Below are 11823 nucleotides of genomic sequence, written 5' to 3'. Positions count from 1 at the left end.
CATGCGACTGCTTGCTCAGCGCTGGTGACGTGTATAAGAAGCGACGCTCAAGCGCAAAAAAGTGGGAGATTCGAAGTGTGTAAATAGAAACGGATTTAAACTATTTTGGACGTGCAGCCGTATTTCTGATGCACTGACACGACACCCGGGAGACCTGTACTAACGCGTCTGTGAGTCGGCTTCAATAACTGTGGCGTAGATTGAGTTTTAGGGGTTTTGAGAGCGTTTAGAGTTGAGAAGTGTCAGCTGCTGGCGACTAGCTAGTGTCATAAATAACTCCCAAATAAGTCACTTTTTAGCTGAAATGGATGCTCTAGCTTTGTCATTTATACGAAAAAGTTTACCAAAAGGTCCCCTTATTCCTAAACAGGACTTACATTTTCTGTATTTTCTATTAAATGGAAATAGAGCTCGAAATGTTTAAAATATGCATAAAGGTTTGCGTCTGGTTATAATCTAGTTAAAATAGATGGTACCAGTAGTGATATTTATAAGCCGAACTTTACCTAATTGTCAGCTTATTATTAAAATACAGTTATATTTGCTTCGTTCATTAAGTTGTATTTACTAAGTGTGAATAACCCTTAAGATATCGAAAACATGAATAGACGTTGGTGTTAGGTTACTGATCTCCATGAACCTTTTGAGAAAAACTCGTCAGATTTTCCATCAGAGTGTGCTGAACTTGTGTTTTTTTTTTTTGTTTGTTTTAAAGTATGGCGACACCGAGCAAGACACCACCTGGAGCTGACCCGAAGCAGCTGGAGCGGACCGGGACGGTTCGGGAGATCGGCTCCCAGGCGGTGTGGTCCCTCTCTTCCTGTAAACCTGGTAACTACTCCCTCAGACCCCCCCTGCATACAGTCTGCTGTGTGAACAGATGACTGTAAACATCTTTCAGAAGTGGACACAATCTCAGAAATTGTGTTATTTTTCTCCTTGGAGCTGTTCATATGCATATCCACATTTTCACAGCGTAGTAAGCAGTTTGCCTTACTACACAATTGCCACGTTTGGATCAATTTCAGTGGCCGTTGGGATCAATTCTAGTCTGATGTGTTTGCCCTCTACGTGTCCAGGATTTGGAGTGGATCAGCTAAGGGATGACAACCTGGAGACCTACTGGCAGTCGGATGGGTCGCAGCCTCACCTGGTCAACATACAGTTCAGGTAACGTTTTCCAGCTTCTGTACAAGAGAAGTTAAAGTAAACCTGGAAAATGTACATTATCTTCAACTGGAAGGTGTTGTTAATTTTATTTGTGTGTGCTGCTGCTGACAGAACCTTACTCTTTTGCTTTGTCATTAATTCACTTTCTTTAATATGTGACCTGTGGAGTAAAGGAGGAGGACGACAGTGAAGATGTTGTGCATTTATGCTGATTATAAGTCAGACGAGAGCTACACCCCGAGTAAGATCTCGGTGCGAGTCGGCAACAACTTCCACAATCTTCAAGAAATCAGGGTAAAGCTTAGTGTATATATCTCAATAAAAAGAATAATTAATAAAAATAGTCTGGTTTTCATCTGGAGGTTTCAAAACCACTCAGACCCTCCTCTTCCTCGTCTTCCCCTCTGCAGCAGCTAGAGATGGTGGAGCCCAGTGGATGGATTCACATCTCTCTCATGAATCCGGTAAGAATTAATATTTTTCCAACCTTTAAATGCTGCATTTTATCAAAACAGGACTCTGTAACATCCTGCTCTGTGGTCTCTGTTTGCTTTTCCAATTGTCTCTGCAGGTTGTAGAAGTAGGCTTTCAGAAGGGTTTGTGGTTATGATGATGTACAGCGGATAACAAAATTATTCGTTCATTGTGCAATGAACATTCATTCGTTAATTCATACCTTCTTTGCACTTTTTATCCACTTTAAAGTTTATTGTGTTGTGTTTTGTTGTGTTTAGTGCTAATTTCACTGTATTTTAGTACAACGTGTGACTGTGCGATGACAATAAGAGTTAGCTTATCTTAAAATCAAGAGAATAAAGAAGTTCTGTAAAAATGTGTAAACAAACAAACAAACAAACAAACAAACAAACAAACAAAACTAAAAATGACTGAATTCATGTTTTTGTACCTAAACTTGAGCCGGAACTGAGACATAACATTCGACCACTATAAAAAACTTTTTATGTTCATGAATGCAAGCAAATAAATGTAATTTAAAATCTTGATTCAAAAATAATATTGTGCTTTACACTTTTATTCTTTGTTTTTGGTAAGACAGTAAATAAAAAAAAAAATGCATGGATAACAGCAAAAATTATTTATTAGCAATAAAATGAACATTTTATGAGCACTGGGTGCCTCTGCTTTCACACATTGGTGACTTAACCATTACAGAAACATAAAAAGTGAATTTGATAATTATAAATACTGTTCATTTAGGGTGGCATAAACCTTACACTGGCCGGTGGTCTGATAAATTTGTGAAGCACTGTTCCTGCAAAAATAGACATAATGCAGAAAAATAAGGCAGCGCTTCTCCACCTAAGACTTGTGGGGGTCTTTACATGCCACCAAGTGCAGTAACCTACAGCTCTTATGATTGGACAGTGAATATAAACTTGAGTGTTTTGGTTTGTTTATTTTTCAACTCAGGGGAGCTAGAGATACGTTTTTGTAAATTCTTGTGTTTAAATATGGTTAAAAATGTTTAAAATGTCACTACAACATTAACAGAATGTAAAAGAAAAGCAAGTGTTGTTGTTATGTAATACCAGTTTGTACCACAAGATGGAGCAGTGAGTCAGTCTAACGAATGCAGCGGTCCCCAACCTCTGGGCCACCGACTGGCACCGGGCCACGAGAGTTGAGGCTCAGGTGTGAAATTTATGGTTTTCATCGTTTTTATGGTTAACTTTGTTTCTCTGGGTCTTTTCCCATGTGTTATGAATAAATCTTCTTTTTTCTTTCTTTTTTTTGGTAATGATACTGCTTTTACTTTGTTGTATTTATCCGCGACACCTTAAAGGCCGGTCCGTGAAAATATTGCTGGACATAAACCGGTCCATGGCATAGAAAAGGTCGGGGACTGCTGCTGTAATATTTATTTAAGCAGCACATTCTTCTCAATGGGAGCACCTAAAACAGAAACATTGAACTTAAACAGAACAGCAGCTGCTGGTAAAACGCTGCCTCCTGGTGGTGAAAGTTGTAGTTAAAATTGGCAGATTATAAGTATCTTTAAAGAAGTGGCTTGATGATCAGTCACTCTGTGTGTGTGTGTGTGCGCGTTTGTGTGTTTTTCAGCGCACAAACGAGCCCATCAGCACATTCATGATCCAGATCGCCGTGCTGGCCAACCACCAGAATGGGAGAGATACGCACATGAGGCAGATCAAAGTTTACACACCCGTGGAGGAGAGCTCGATCGGCAAGTTCCCACGATGCACCACGGTCGACTTTATGATGTACCGGACCATCAGGTGATCTGGACGTGACCCAGGAACCTCAACAGACTTATATCTGGAGCTGCTGCAGATCATTATCAATAAGAGGGAAACCAGTGAAGCTGCCAGTGTCGAATATTTAAAGATGTTCAGTCAGAGTCATTGACCCAGTCAGTGTTGGTTTACATGCTTTAACAATGAGTTTCCACACAGAGTGAATGCTTTGATATGAATTTGGTTCCTAAATTTAACCTTTTTGTCTCTCGCAGTATAAAAAAAAAAAAAAACTTTTGTGCCTACACATTGTTTCCTGTTGTGGATTGTTAATAAAAAGGTAAAAATAAATGTTTCAAAAATCCAGAATGTGACTGTGTTCGTGTAGAAAACTATAACTTTATTCTGTAGCTGTGCTCAGTCTTATGCTTCTTGGTTTAGTCACAGATGTTGTTGCTTTACTTGAAGAAAATGAGGTTTGAAAATGGTAATACGTTGATGATGCAGGAAAATGTTCTATTCTGCTGATGTTGGACCTCACGTCGGCCTTTGATATGGTTTCTAAGTGCAGGTCATCCTTCACTTCCCTTACCTATGGTGTGCCACAAGGTTCTGTATTGGGGCCCTTATTGTTTCTAACATATCTACTTCCTTTTCAGCATATTTTGAGCCCCTTTGAGGAAATTTGCTATCACTGCTATGCAGATGAAATTCAGTTATACATTTCTTTTTAGCCCCAAGATGTTTCTAAGCTGAAGATTATGAATAAGGGCTTAGACTCCATTAAAGGTTGGATGACTGACAACTTCCTCCAACTTAATGAAGGAAAAACCGAAGTCCTTGTATGTGTTCCTGGCAGACATACGATGATGAAAGCTCTAGGTCCCCTTTCGACATCTGTGAAATTGTCTATCAGGACCCTTGGGGTAACTTTTGACTCTGCTCTCACTTTGGATGTTCAAATCTCTGGTTCGGTCTTTCTTTTATCACTTATCAAACACACTGAACTGGAGGTGGTTATACATGCATTTGTTTCACCATGTTTGGACTATTGTAACTCACTGTTTATATGTCTAAACAAAAACTCATTGGAACAAAACTCTGCAGCAAGGCATAAACTTAAAATCTCTGTTTTTTATTGTCACATAAGTGGTTGCCTGATTCACATGTTGCTGCAGTTTGTAGTCACAGTAGTTGCTCTAGCTTTACTTTTACTAGATCTTGCTGCAGTTTAGCTGCCTAACTTTCCATCTGTAGCTTCAGATGTTCAGTAGTATCAGTGTTTGATTAAGTTGTGGAAGTTTCCATAACTAGCACCAGATGGTGAGGTAGCTTGGGTATTTCATTTAGTTGCACCAGTTTCAGTCATTTCAGTTTCACTAACTTGACAATGTTGGTGTTGTTAGTTGCAGGTATAGTGTCAATGGTTGCTTCATTCACCCGTTAGTGTGCAAATCTTGAGATACTTGCCATGTTTAGTTTTCGCCATTACTGTAGATACAGTTTTATAATTCCTGTAGTTTCAGAGGCTGACTCATTTGCAGGAGTTGCAGTTGTACATATTGCTGTGGCCTCATTGGGTGCTGAATATATATTTATTTGCAAGTGTTGTTTGCATTTGCTGATTATGTATTTACAGATTTTTAACTGATTAGGAGGTAACGGATAAAAATGCAAACTACACACAGACCTATGATGTTTAAAGTTACTAAACAGTGTCTACTTCAAACTGTTTTTCCTGGTAAAAGCTAAAGTATGTTAACTCCTCCCTCTTCTACCTGAAGCACAGCAGCTCCAGTCTGTCCACATATTTTCTGGAATAGTTTCACCACTATGTAACAGAAACTCACAGAGTCACTCTTACTGTGAAGGAGAAATGGCGCAGAAAAGAGATCAGCTAGATCGAGAAATGTTCTCTTGTTGGATCTGTTTGGATCTACTGAAGGATACGGTGACTATTCCCTGTGGACACAGCTACTGCATGAACTGTATTAAAACCCACTTTGATGAAGAGGACAGGAAGGGAATCCACAGCTGCCCTCAGTGCAGGAAGACTTTCACACCGAGGCCTGTCCTGGAGAAAAACACCATGTTAGCAGAGTTGATGGAGTTACTGAAGAAGACTGGACTCCAAGCTGCTCCAGCTGATCACTGCTATGCTGGACCTGAAGATGTGGCCTGTGATATCTGTACTGGGAGGAAGCTGAAAGCCATCAAGTCCTGTTTAGTCTGTCTGGCCTCTTACTGTGAGAAACACCTCCAACCTCACTATGATGCAGCTCCATTAAAGAAACACAAGCTGGTGGCCCCCTCCAAGAAGCTCCAGGAGAACATCTGCTCTCGTCATAAAGGCCATGAAACAGTCCCAGCTGCAGCAGAAAGGACTGAGAAGCAGAAGGAGCTCGAGGTGAGACGACTAAACATCCAGCAGAGAATCCAGGAGCGAGAGAAAGATGTGAAGCTGCTTCAACAGGAGGTGGAGGCCATCAATGGCTCTGCTGATAAAGCAGTGGAGGACAGTGAGAAGATGTTCACTGAGCTGATCCGTCTCATCCAGAAAAGAAGCTCTGATGTGAAGCAGCAGGTCAGATCCCAGCAGGAAACTGAAGTGAGTCGAGTCAAAGAGCTTCAGGAGAAGCTGGAGCAGGAGATCGCTGAGCTGAAGAGGAAAGACGGCGAGCTGGAGCAGCTCTCACACACAGAGGATCACAACCAGTTTCTACACAACTACCCCTCACTGTCAGCACTCAGTGAGTCTACACACTCATCCAGCATCAATATTCGTCCTCTGAGCTACTTTGAGTATGTGACAGCAGCTGTGTCAGAGACCAGAGATAAACTACAGGACATTCTGAGAGAGGAATGGACAAACATCTCACTGACAGTCACTGAAGAGGATGTTTTACTGTCACCACCAGAGCCAAAGACCAGAGCTGGATTCTTAAAATATTCACATGAAATCACACTGGATCCAAACACAGCACACAGAGAATTGTTATTATCTGAAGGGAACAGAAAAGTGACATTAATGAGACAAAAACAGACTTACTCTAATCACCCAGACAGATTCACTGATTATTATCAAGTCCTGAGTAGAGAGAGTCTGACTGGACGTTGTTACTGGGAGGTGGAGTGGAGAGGGGGTGGAGTTGATGCAGCAGTTGCATACAAGACTATCAGCAGAGCAGGAGAGTCAGATGAATGTGAATTTGGATTTAATGACAAGTCTTGGTTATTGAGCTGTGACAGAAAAAGTTGCAAATTTTTGCACAAGAAAGTCCAAACTGTCCTCTCAGGTCCTCGGTCCTCCAGAGTAGGAGTGTACCTGGATCACAGAGCAGGTATTCTGTCTTTCTACAGCGTCTCTGAAACCATGACTCTCCTCCACAGAGTCCAGACCACATTCACTCAGCCGCTCTATGCTGGACTTTGTCTTTTTATTGATCATGGAGACACTGCAGAGTTGATTAAACTGAAATAGACAGAAGTCACTGAGGGTCAGCTAGTTCCTGTTTCTTTGGTCTCCATCATTGTTGTCAACAGTGATGGAGATTTTGAAAAGAGGTCAGAGTGGCACCAGAAAGTTCTTTGAAAGTAAATTCTGCTAGACCGAAAACAATTTATAATTAGCTTGTATGGAGAAGATCATAAAATCTAATAAAAATGAACAAACATTAATGAACCTCAGTTTTATATCAAGAAGACACTAGTATTATAAATATAATTGTTTTATTATGAATAGTATTGTCTAAGCTCACAGATCAAATGTTACACTCTGAATAAGACTTTTAATTTCAGTCCTTCCAGCACACAAAGTCACACGTATTCTACTAGAGAAGATGTGGATTTTATAGAGACTCAATCTGAAGACTTGGTTAATGTAAACCCTCCTGTGTGAAGTTTGTTACATGTTTGAACTGATACATGCTGATTTTCTTTCTTTTTTTGTTGTTGATTTTTGTGTTTTAACACAGAGGAGTTATTTGGTTATTTGAAGAAATATTGAAATGAAAATCTTGATTTGAATCCTTTGCTGCTGTGGTGTATGTAACTCATTACTGGTATTTTGTTTATATATCAGGTGTGGCTATAACTTAGACTTTCTGCTGGTCTGTTTTCTGTGTTCTTATCCCTAACCTTAACCACAACCTTAATCATGTTAGATAGAGTTTTCCAAAGTGATTCATGATAAAATAAAATTAAAAAAAAGTAAAATAAATGTACATGTCCAGACGGTTCTCATATTCTCTCCTGTTTCTGAACGCATAATATAGAGACGTGTTGAGTGGCTGAAAGCGTAACATACCAAAAATTTGTCTCATAGCGTAGTATGTTACGTTTTGGGATGAGAACGTGTTGGAAAAAACAGCAGAAGGCACAATGTAGTGTTTCTGACATGTGATTGGGTGAGTAGCCTACAGCTCGCCTCCAAAGTCTCCCAGTGATTACGCAGATGAGGAAACTGATGTGTTTGTCCGAGAGTACAAAGGTGTTCAACCATGAACTTAGCACAACAAGTGAAACACACACACACACTCTAAATCCTGATCTGACTCATGCAGATGATTCAGTATCTTTCTGTGTCCTTCCTGTTTAGCTGCTTTTGGACGAATCCTGATTCTCTTTCTCTGCTTTGGTTAAGCAAACAGGTTTGATTCGTTGGTCATGAGTGACGTGTTTAGCAAAAAACAAACAAACAAAAATATGTTGGAGACTGTCTCTCATTTACAAATTTCCTCTGGCTGCAGAAGTTGAAGGAGAGACTGTCACTGCGTGCTTGTATGATTTTTTTTTTTTGCCACACGACTGTTATATCCAGGACTTTTATGGTTACAGTAGTTGCTGTATCTTATCATAGATAGATTTGTTTAGTTGTAGTTCCAGTGTCAACAGTAGAAGCAGATGTTACTATATTTGAAATTATTAAATATTAAATTCAAATATAGTAACAAAGTATATGTGGGGCCTCCCTGCTGCTGCGGAGTCGGCAGTCTGCTTCTGCTCCGCGGCTGCTGAGTGACCCCTCATCTGGGACTCTCCTCAGCTCTTTCTGGGATAGTGGCGCGGCTGCCCCTCCGTTGGTCTTCCTTGGTCTCTTGTGCTCTGGGGGCCTCTGGATGTCTGGAGTTTGGATCTCCTCCATACCTGCTTCATGCCCTGGAGGACGGGGCTGTGGCCCCCCACACCCTCTAGCAGATCATTACATGAAGGAACCTTTTGAATACAAGCGCGCTCACGCTCACAGGTGCACACACGGGTGCTCACACACACAAACTACACCCTTTTTGGCTGCTACCTCAAAGCACACTGTGCGCTGTCGATCCTACGTGCTGCACAATAATATTCAATATTTAGTATTTACTGTTATATTCACATAGATCATCGCGATGATGTTGTTTATTATATTTCTGTCTTTTTTTGCTTGTTTTCTCTTTTTTCTTTCTCAACAGGTGATCCATGTGATTGATATATGATATGTATTTTTTGTCTGTTTTGTTGGTTTTTGTTTTTTGCCCTTTATCACCATTCCTCTTCCCTGCTGTTTTTTTTCCCCTCTTTCTTTCCCCCAGTCAAGTCTGTCCCGTATTTAGCAAGTGAAAATAAAATAAAATAAAATAAAATAAACAATAAAAGCAAAGGTGAATCAAATAGACCAATACGGCAGGGCCGGGATGGTCCATTTGGTAAAGTAAATCCATTGGGCATCTTTCTTTGCCTTTAGACAATAATTCTGATGGCAAAAGAACCAAACGGGACAGGCAAAAAGAAAAAAGAAAAAAAAGAAAGAAATTATTAACTTAGTTGCAGAAGTTGCTGTGGTTTTAGGCTTGTTTAGTTACAATCACTCTTTGCTGCTGGTGTGGCTGTAGTTTTAGTTTTGTGAAAGTTTTGTGTCATATAGCAGATGTTGTTATACTTGGAGTAGCAGAGTTGCAGACATTGCCATGACTTATAGCAGATATCGCTGTAGTCTCCTTCATTCATTTGTTACAGCATTATCCATGCTTTCCTGTAGATGTTATATTTTCAGCCACTGATTTAATTCCTGAAGTCACCATGCTTTCCTGCAGATGATACTGTAGTTTCAGTCATTCATTACAGGAGATGTTGTAGTCTGAGGTTTGTTTAGTTACAAAAGTAGACAATACTTATAGCAGCTATTGTTTCATTGATCCATTAAGTTACAGAATTCTTCATTGTTTTCTGCTGATGTTCTTATAGTTTTAGTCACTGGTTGAGTTGCAGAAGTAGCCATTCTGCAGATGTTGTGGTATCTGTCTGTCCGTCCTTCCTTCCTTCCTTCCTTCCTCTTCCGCTTATCTAGGCCTAATCAGAGAAACCCAGACCTCCTTCTCCCTAACCACTTCCTCCAAATTGTCCAGGGGGACACCAAGGCGTTCCCAGGCCAGCCGAGAGATATAATCTCTCCAGTGTGTCCTGGGTCTGCCCCAGGGCCTCTGCCCGGTAGGCTCTGTAAGGGAGAGGCCAGCCACCCTTCAGAGGAAGCCCCACATGATCTTGTTTATTCAGTCACTACCCACAGCTCGTGACCATAGGTGAGGGTATGGGTGTAGATTGACCGGTTAATGGAGAGCTTCACTTTTACACTCAGCTCTCCTGCTGATTCTCATTCCCCCCATTTTACACTCGGGTACAACTGTTCCAGTGCAAGCTGGAGGCCATCACCTGTTGAACCCACCAAAACCATATCTTCTGCGAAAAGCAGAGATAAGATTCTGAGACCACCCAAAGTCAAAGCCTTCGGCCACTTGGCTACTGTGGAGTTCTTTTTTGCTAAGAAAAGTTCAAGAGACAATGTAGACAATCTAGCAGTTCACATTATTTTATTATCAGGCAGCTAAGATTCGGCTTGCAAAGCTGTGGACTTCTCTATGTCAGGCAGTTTGCGCATGGAAAACTCCCAGACAGTTCATAATTCAAAGTAAATATTGGACACATGGAAACAGGTAATATTTGTGATTGGCTATTAATGGGGAGATGCCATGGTTTAGACTTAGCGCTCCCTGATTTGTTCTCCCATGGGTCCTTCCGCATGGTAATGGTCAATGACAAAACACCACTGGGGTTCAGATCTGGGAGGCTCCAAGAAGGGACTCCAAGAAGGCTGGCTAATCAGAACCGTCATTCGGCGCATAATGGCAAACGGCAGTCAGGACTAATTCCCCAACCCAAAGATGGAGGGAACAAACCCTCTTGTCCACTGGGAAAAACCGCAACATACAGGCAGCAAGCCAAGGGGATACTAGGATACCCACCCCAGCCCGTCGTCTCTCACCAAGGGCAACTCCAGACAGAGACAGAGTCCAGCTCCTCTCCAGGAGTGCTGGTTCCAGCAAAGATGAGATTCTGAGCCCAGAACAGTTCCCTTGATCATGTACTCATAAGAGTCTTTTGAATCGCTCTTTGTTTGATCCCTCACCCAGGACCAATTTGCCATGGGAGACCCTACTAGGGGGCAAATGCCCCTGGACAGCATAGCCTCTGACATCCCTGGGACACACAAACCCCTCAAGCCACTATAAGGTAGCGATTCACAGAGGGGTGTTGTGGTTTCAGTTCTTTATTTAGTCATCATATCTTCTACCAGATGCTGGTTTATTTTCATATGCCAATTTGGTTGCAAAACTTGCCGTGCACAGTAGCAGTTGTTAGTGTATTTTTAGGCTTTCATTTTGTTGCAGTAGTTGCCACATCTTCTAGCAGACATTGTTGTAGTTGTAGTGGTTCTAGTGGTAGTTGCAGTAGTTGAAGGGTTAGTAGTAGTGGTGGATGTTGCTATTTTACAGTCATTTATTTAGTTGTAGAAGTTCCCATGCCATGTAGTGGATGTTGCTAAAGTTTCTTTCATTCATTTGTTGCAGAATTTTTAATACTTTTCTGCAGATGTAGTTTCAATTGTCAATTTTTTTTTTGCATCAGCTAAACCAAACAGAAATTGGCATGTTTTTGTTTGTTTTTCTTTTTTGTTTTTTGCAGATGCTGTTATAGTTTCAGTCACTGACTGAGTTGCAGAAGTTGCCATGTCTAGTAGCAGATCTAGCTGTAGTTTCAGTCATTCATTTACTCACTTAAGTGTCTTTGTGTTATGGGAGATACTGTAGTTTGAAGTTTGTTTAGTTGCAGCACTTCTTACTTTTTATTGTTGTTGCATCAGTGCAGAAGTAGCTATGTCTTAAAGCATATGTTGATGTGATTTGAGGTTTGTTTAGTTGCCGTGGCTATCATGCTTGGTCATGCTGGCTGACAGTTGAAGATGTTGCCAAATTTACTAGCAGCTGATGCTTTTGTTTTCGTCATTAGCTCAGTTGCAGAATTTGCCATGTGTTACTGCAGATGTTGCTGTAGTTTACCTTGTTTGCTTAGCTGAAGAAGTTGAGATGAAGAAGTTGTCATGTCTATTAACAGATGCTGCAGT

At 40.9% G+C, this 11823-nt stretch overlaps 2 protein-coding genes across 4 annotated transcripts; both read left to right on the top strand.

Annotated features, from left to right (window-relative positions):
* The first annotated feature begins 15 nt into the window (after window positions 1-15).
* anapc10 (anaphase promoting complex subunit 10) lies at window positions 16-3749 on the top strand. Its single transcript, XM_006806090.3, has 6 exons — window positions 16-170; window positions 716-831; window positions 1080-1170; window positions 1344-1464; window positions 1581-1634; window positions 3253-3749. The coding sequence occupies exons 2-6, from the start codon at window positions 717-719 to the stop codon at window positions 3430-3432; spliced, it is 561 nt and encodes a 186-aa protein (XP_006806153.1). The 5' UTR covers window positions 16-170; window position 716; the 3' UTR covers window positions 3433-3749.
* Window positions 3750-5258: 1509 nt separating this feature from the next.
* Window positions 5259-7287, top strand: LOC102787419 (tripartite motif-containing protein 16-like). 3 transcript variants are annotated; one of them, XM_087834266.1, is made up of 2 exons: window positions 5259-5559; window positions 5707-7287. In XM_087834266.1, exons 1-2 carry the CDS (start codon window positions 5263-5265, stop codon window positions 6865-6867), a joined length of 1458 nt encoding a protein of 485 aa, XP_087690392.1. In that variant the 5' UTR covers window positions 5259-5262; the 3' UTR covers window positions 6868-7287. The 3 variants fall into 3 exon arrangements, with proteins under 3 accessions (XP_087690392.1, XP_087690390.1, XP_035770338.2); XM_087834264.1 differs by having other exon boundaries at window positions 5259-5622; XM_035914445.2 differs by having other exon boundaries at window positions 5259-7287.
* The last annotated feature ends 4536 nt before the right edge of the window (window positions 7288-11823 follow it).

This window comes from Neolamprologus brichardi, chromosome 3 (assembly GCF_056152115.1).
Source record: "Neolamprologus brichardi isolate AB-2024 chromosome 3, ASM5615211v1, whole genome shotgun sequence".
NCBI classification, from domain to species: Eukaryota; Metazoa; Chordata; class Actinopteri; order Cichliformes; family Cichlidae; genus Neolamprologus; species Neolamprologus brichardi.
The sequence above is the reverse complement of the archived record's forward strand: the minus strand, read 5'-3'. Positions and strand labels throughout refer to the sequence as shown.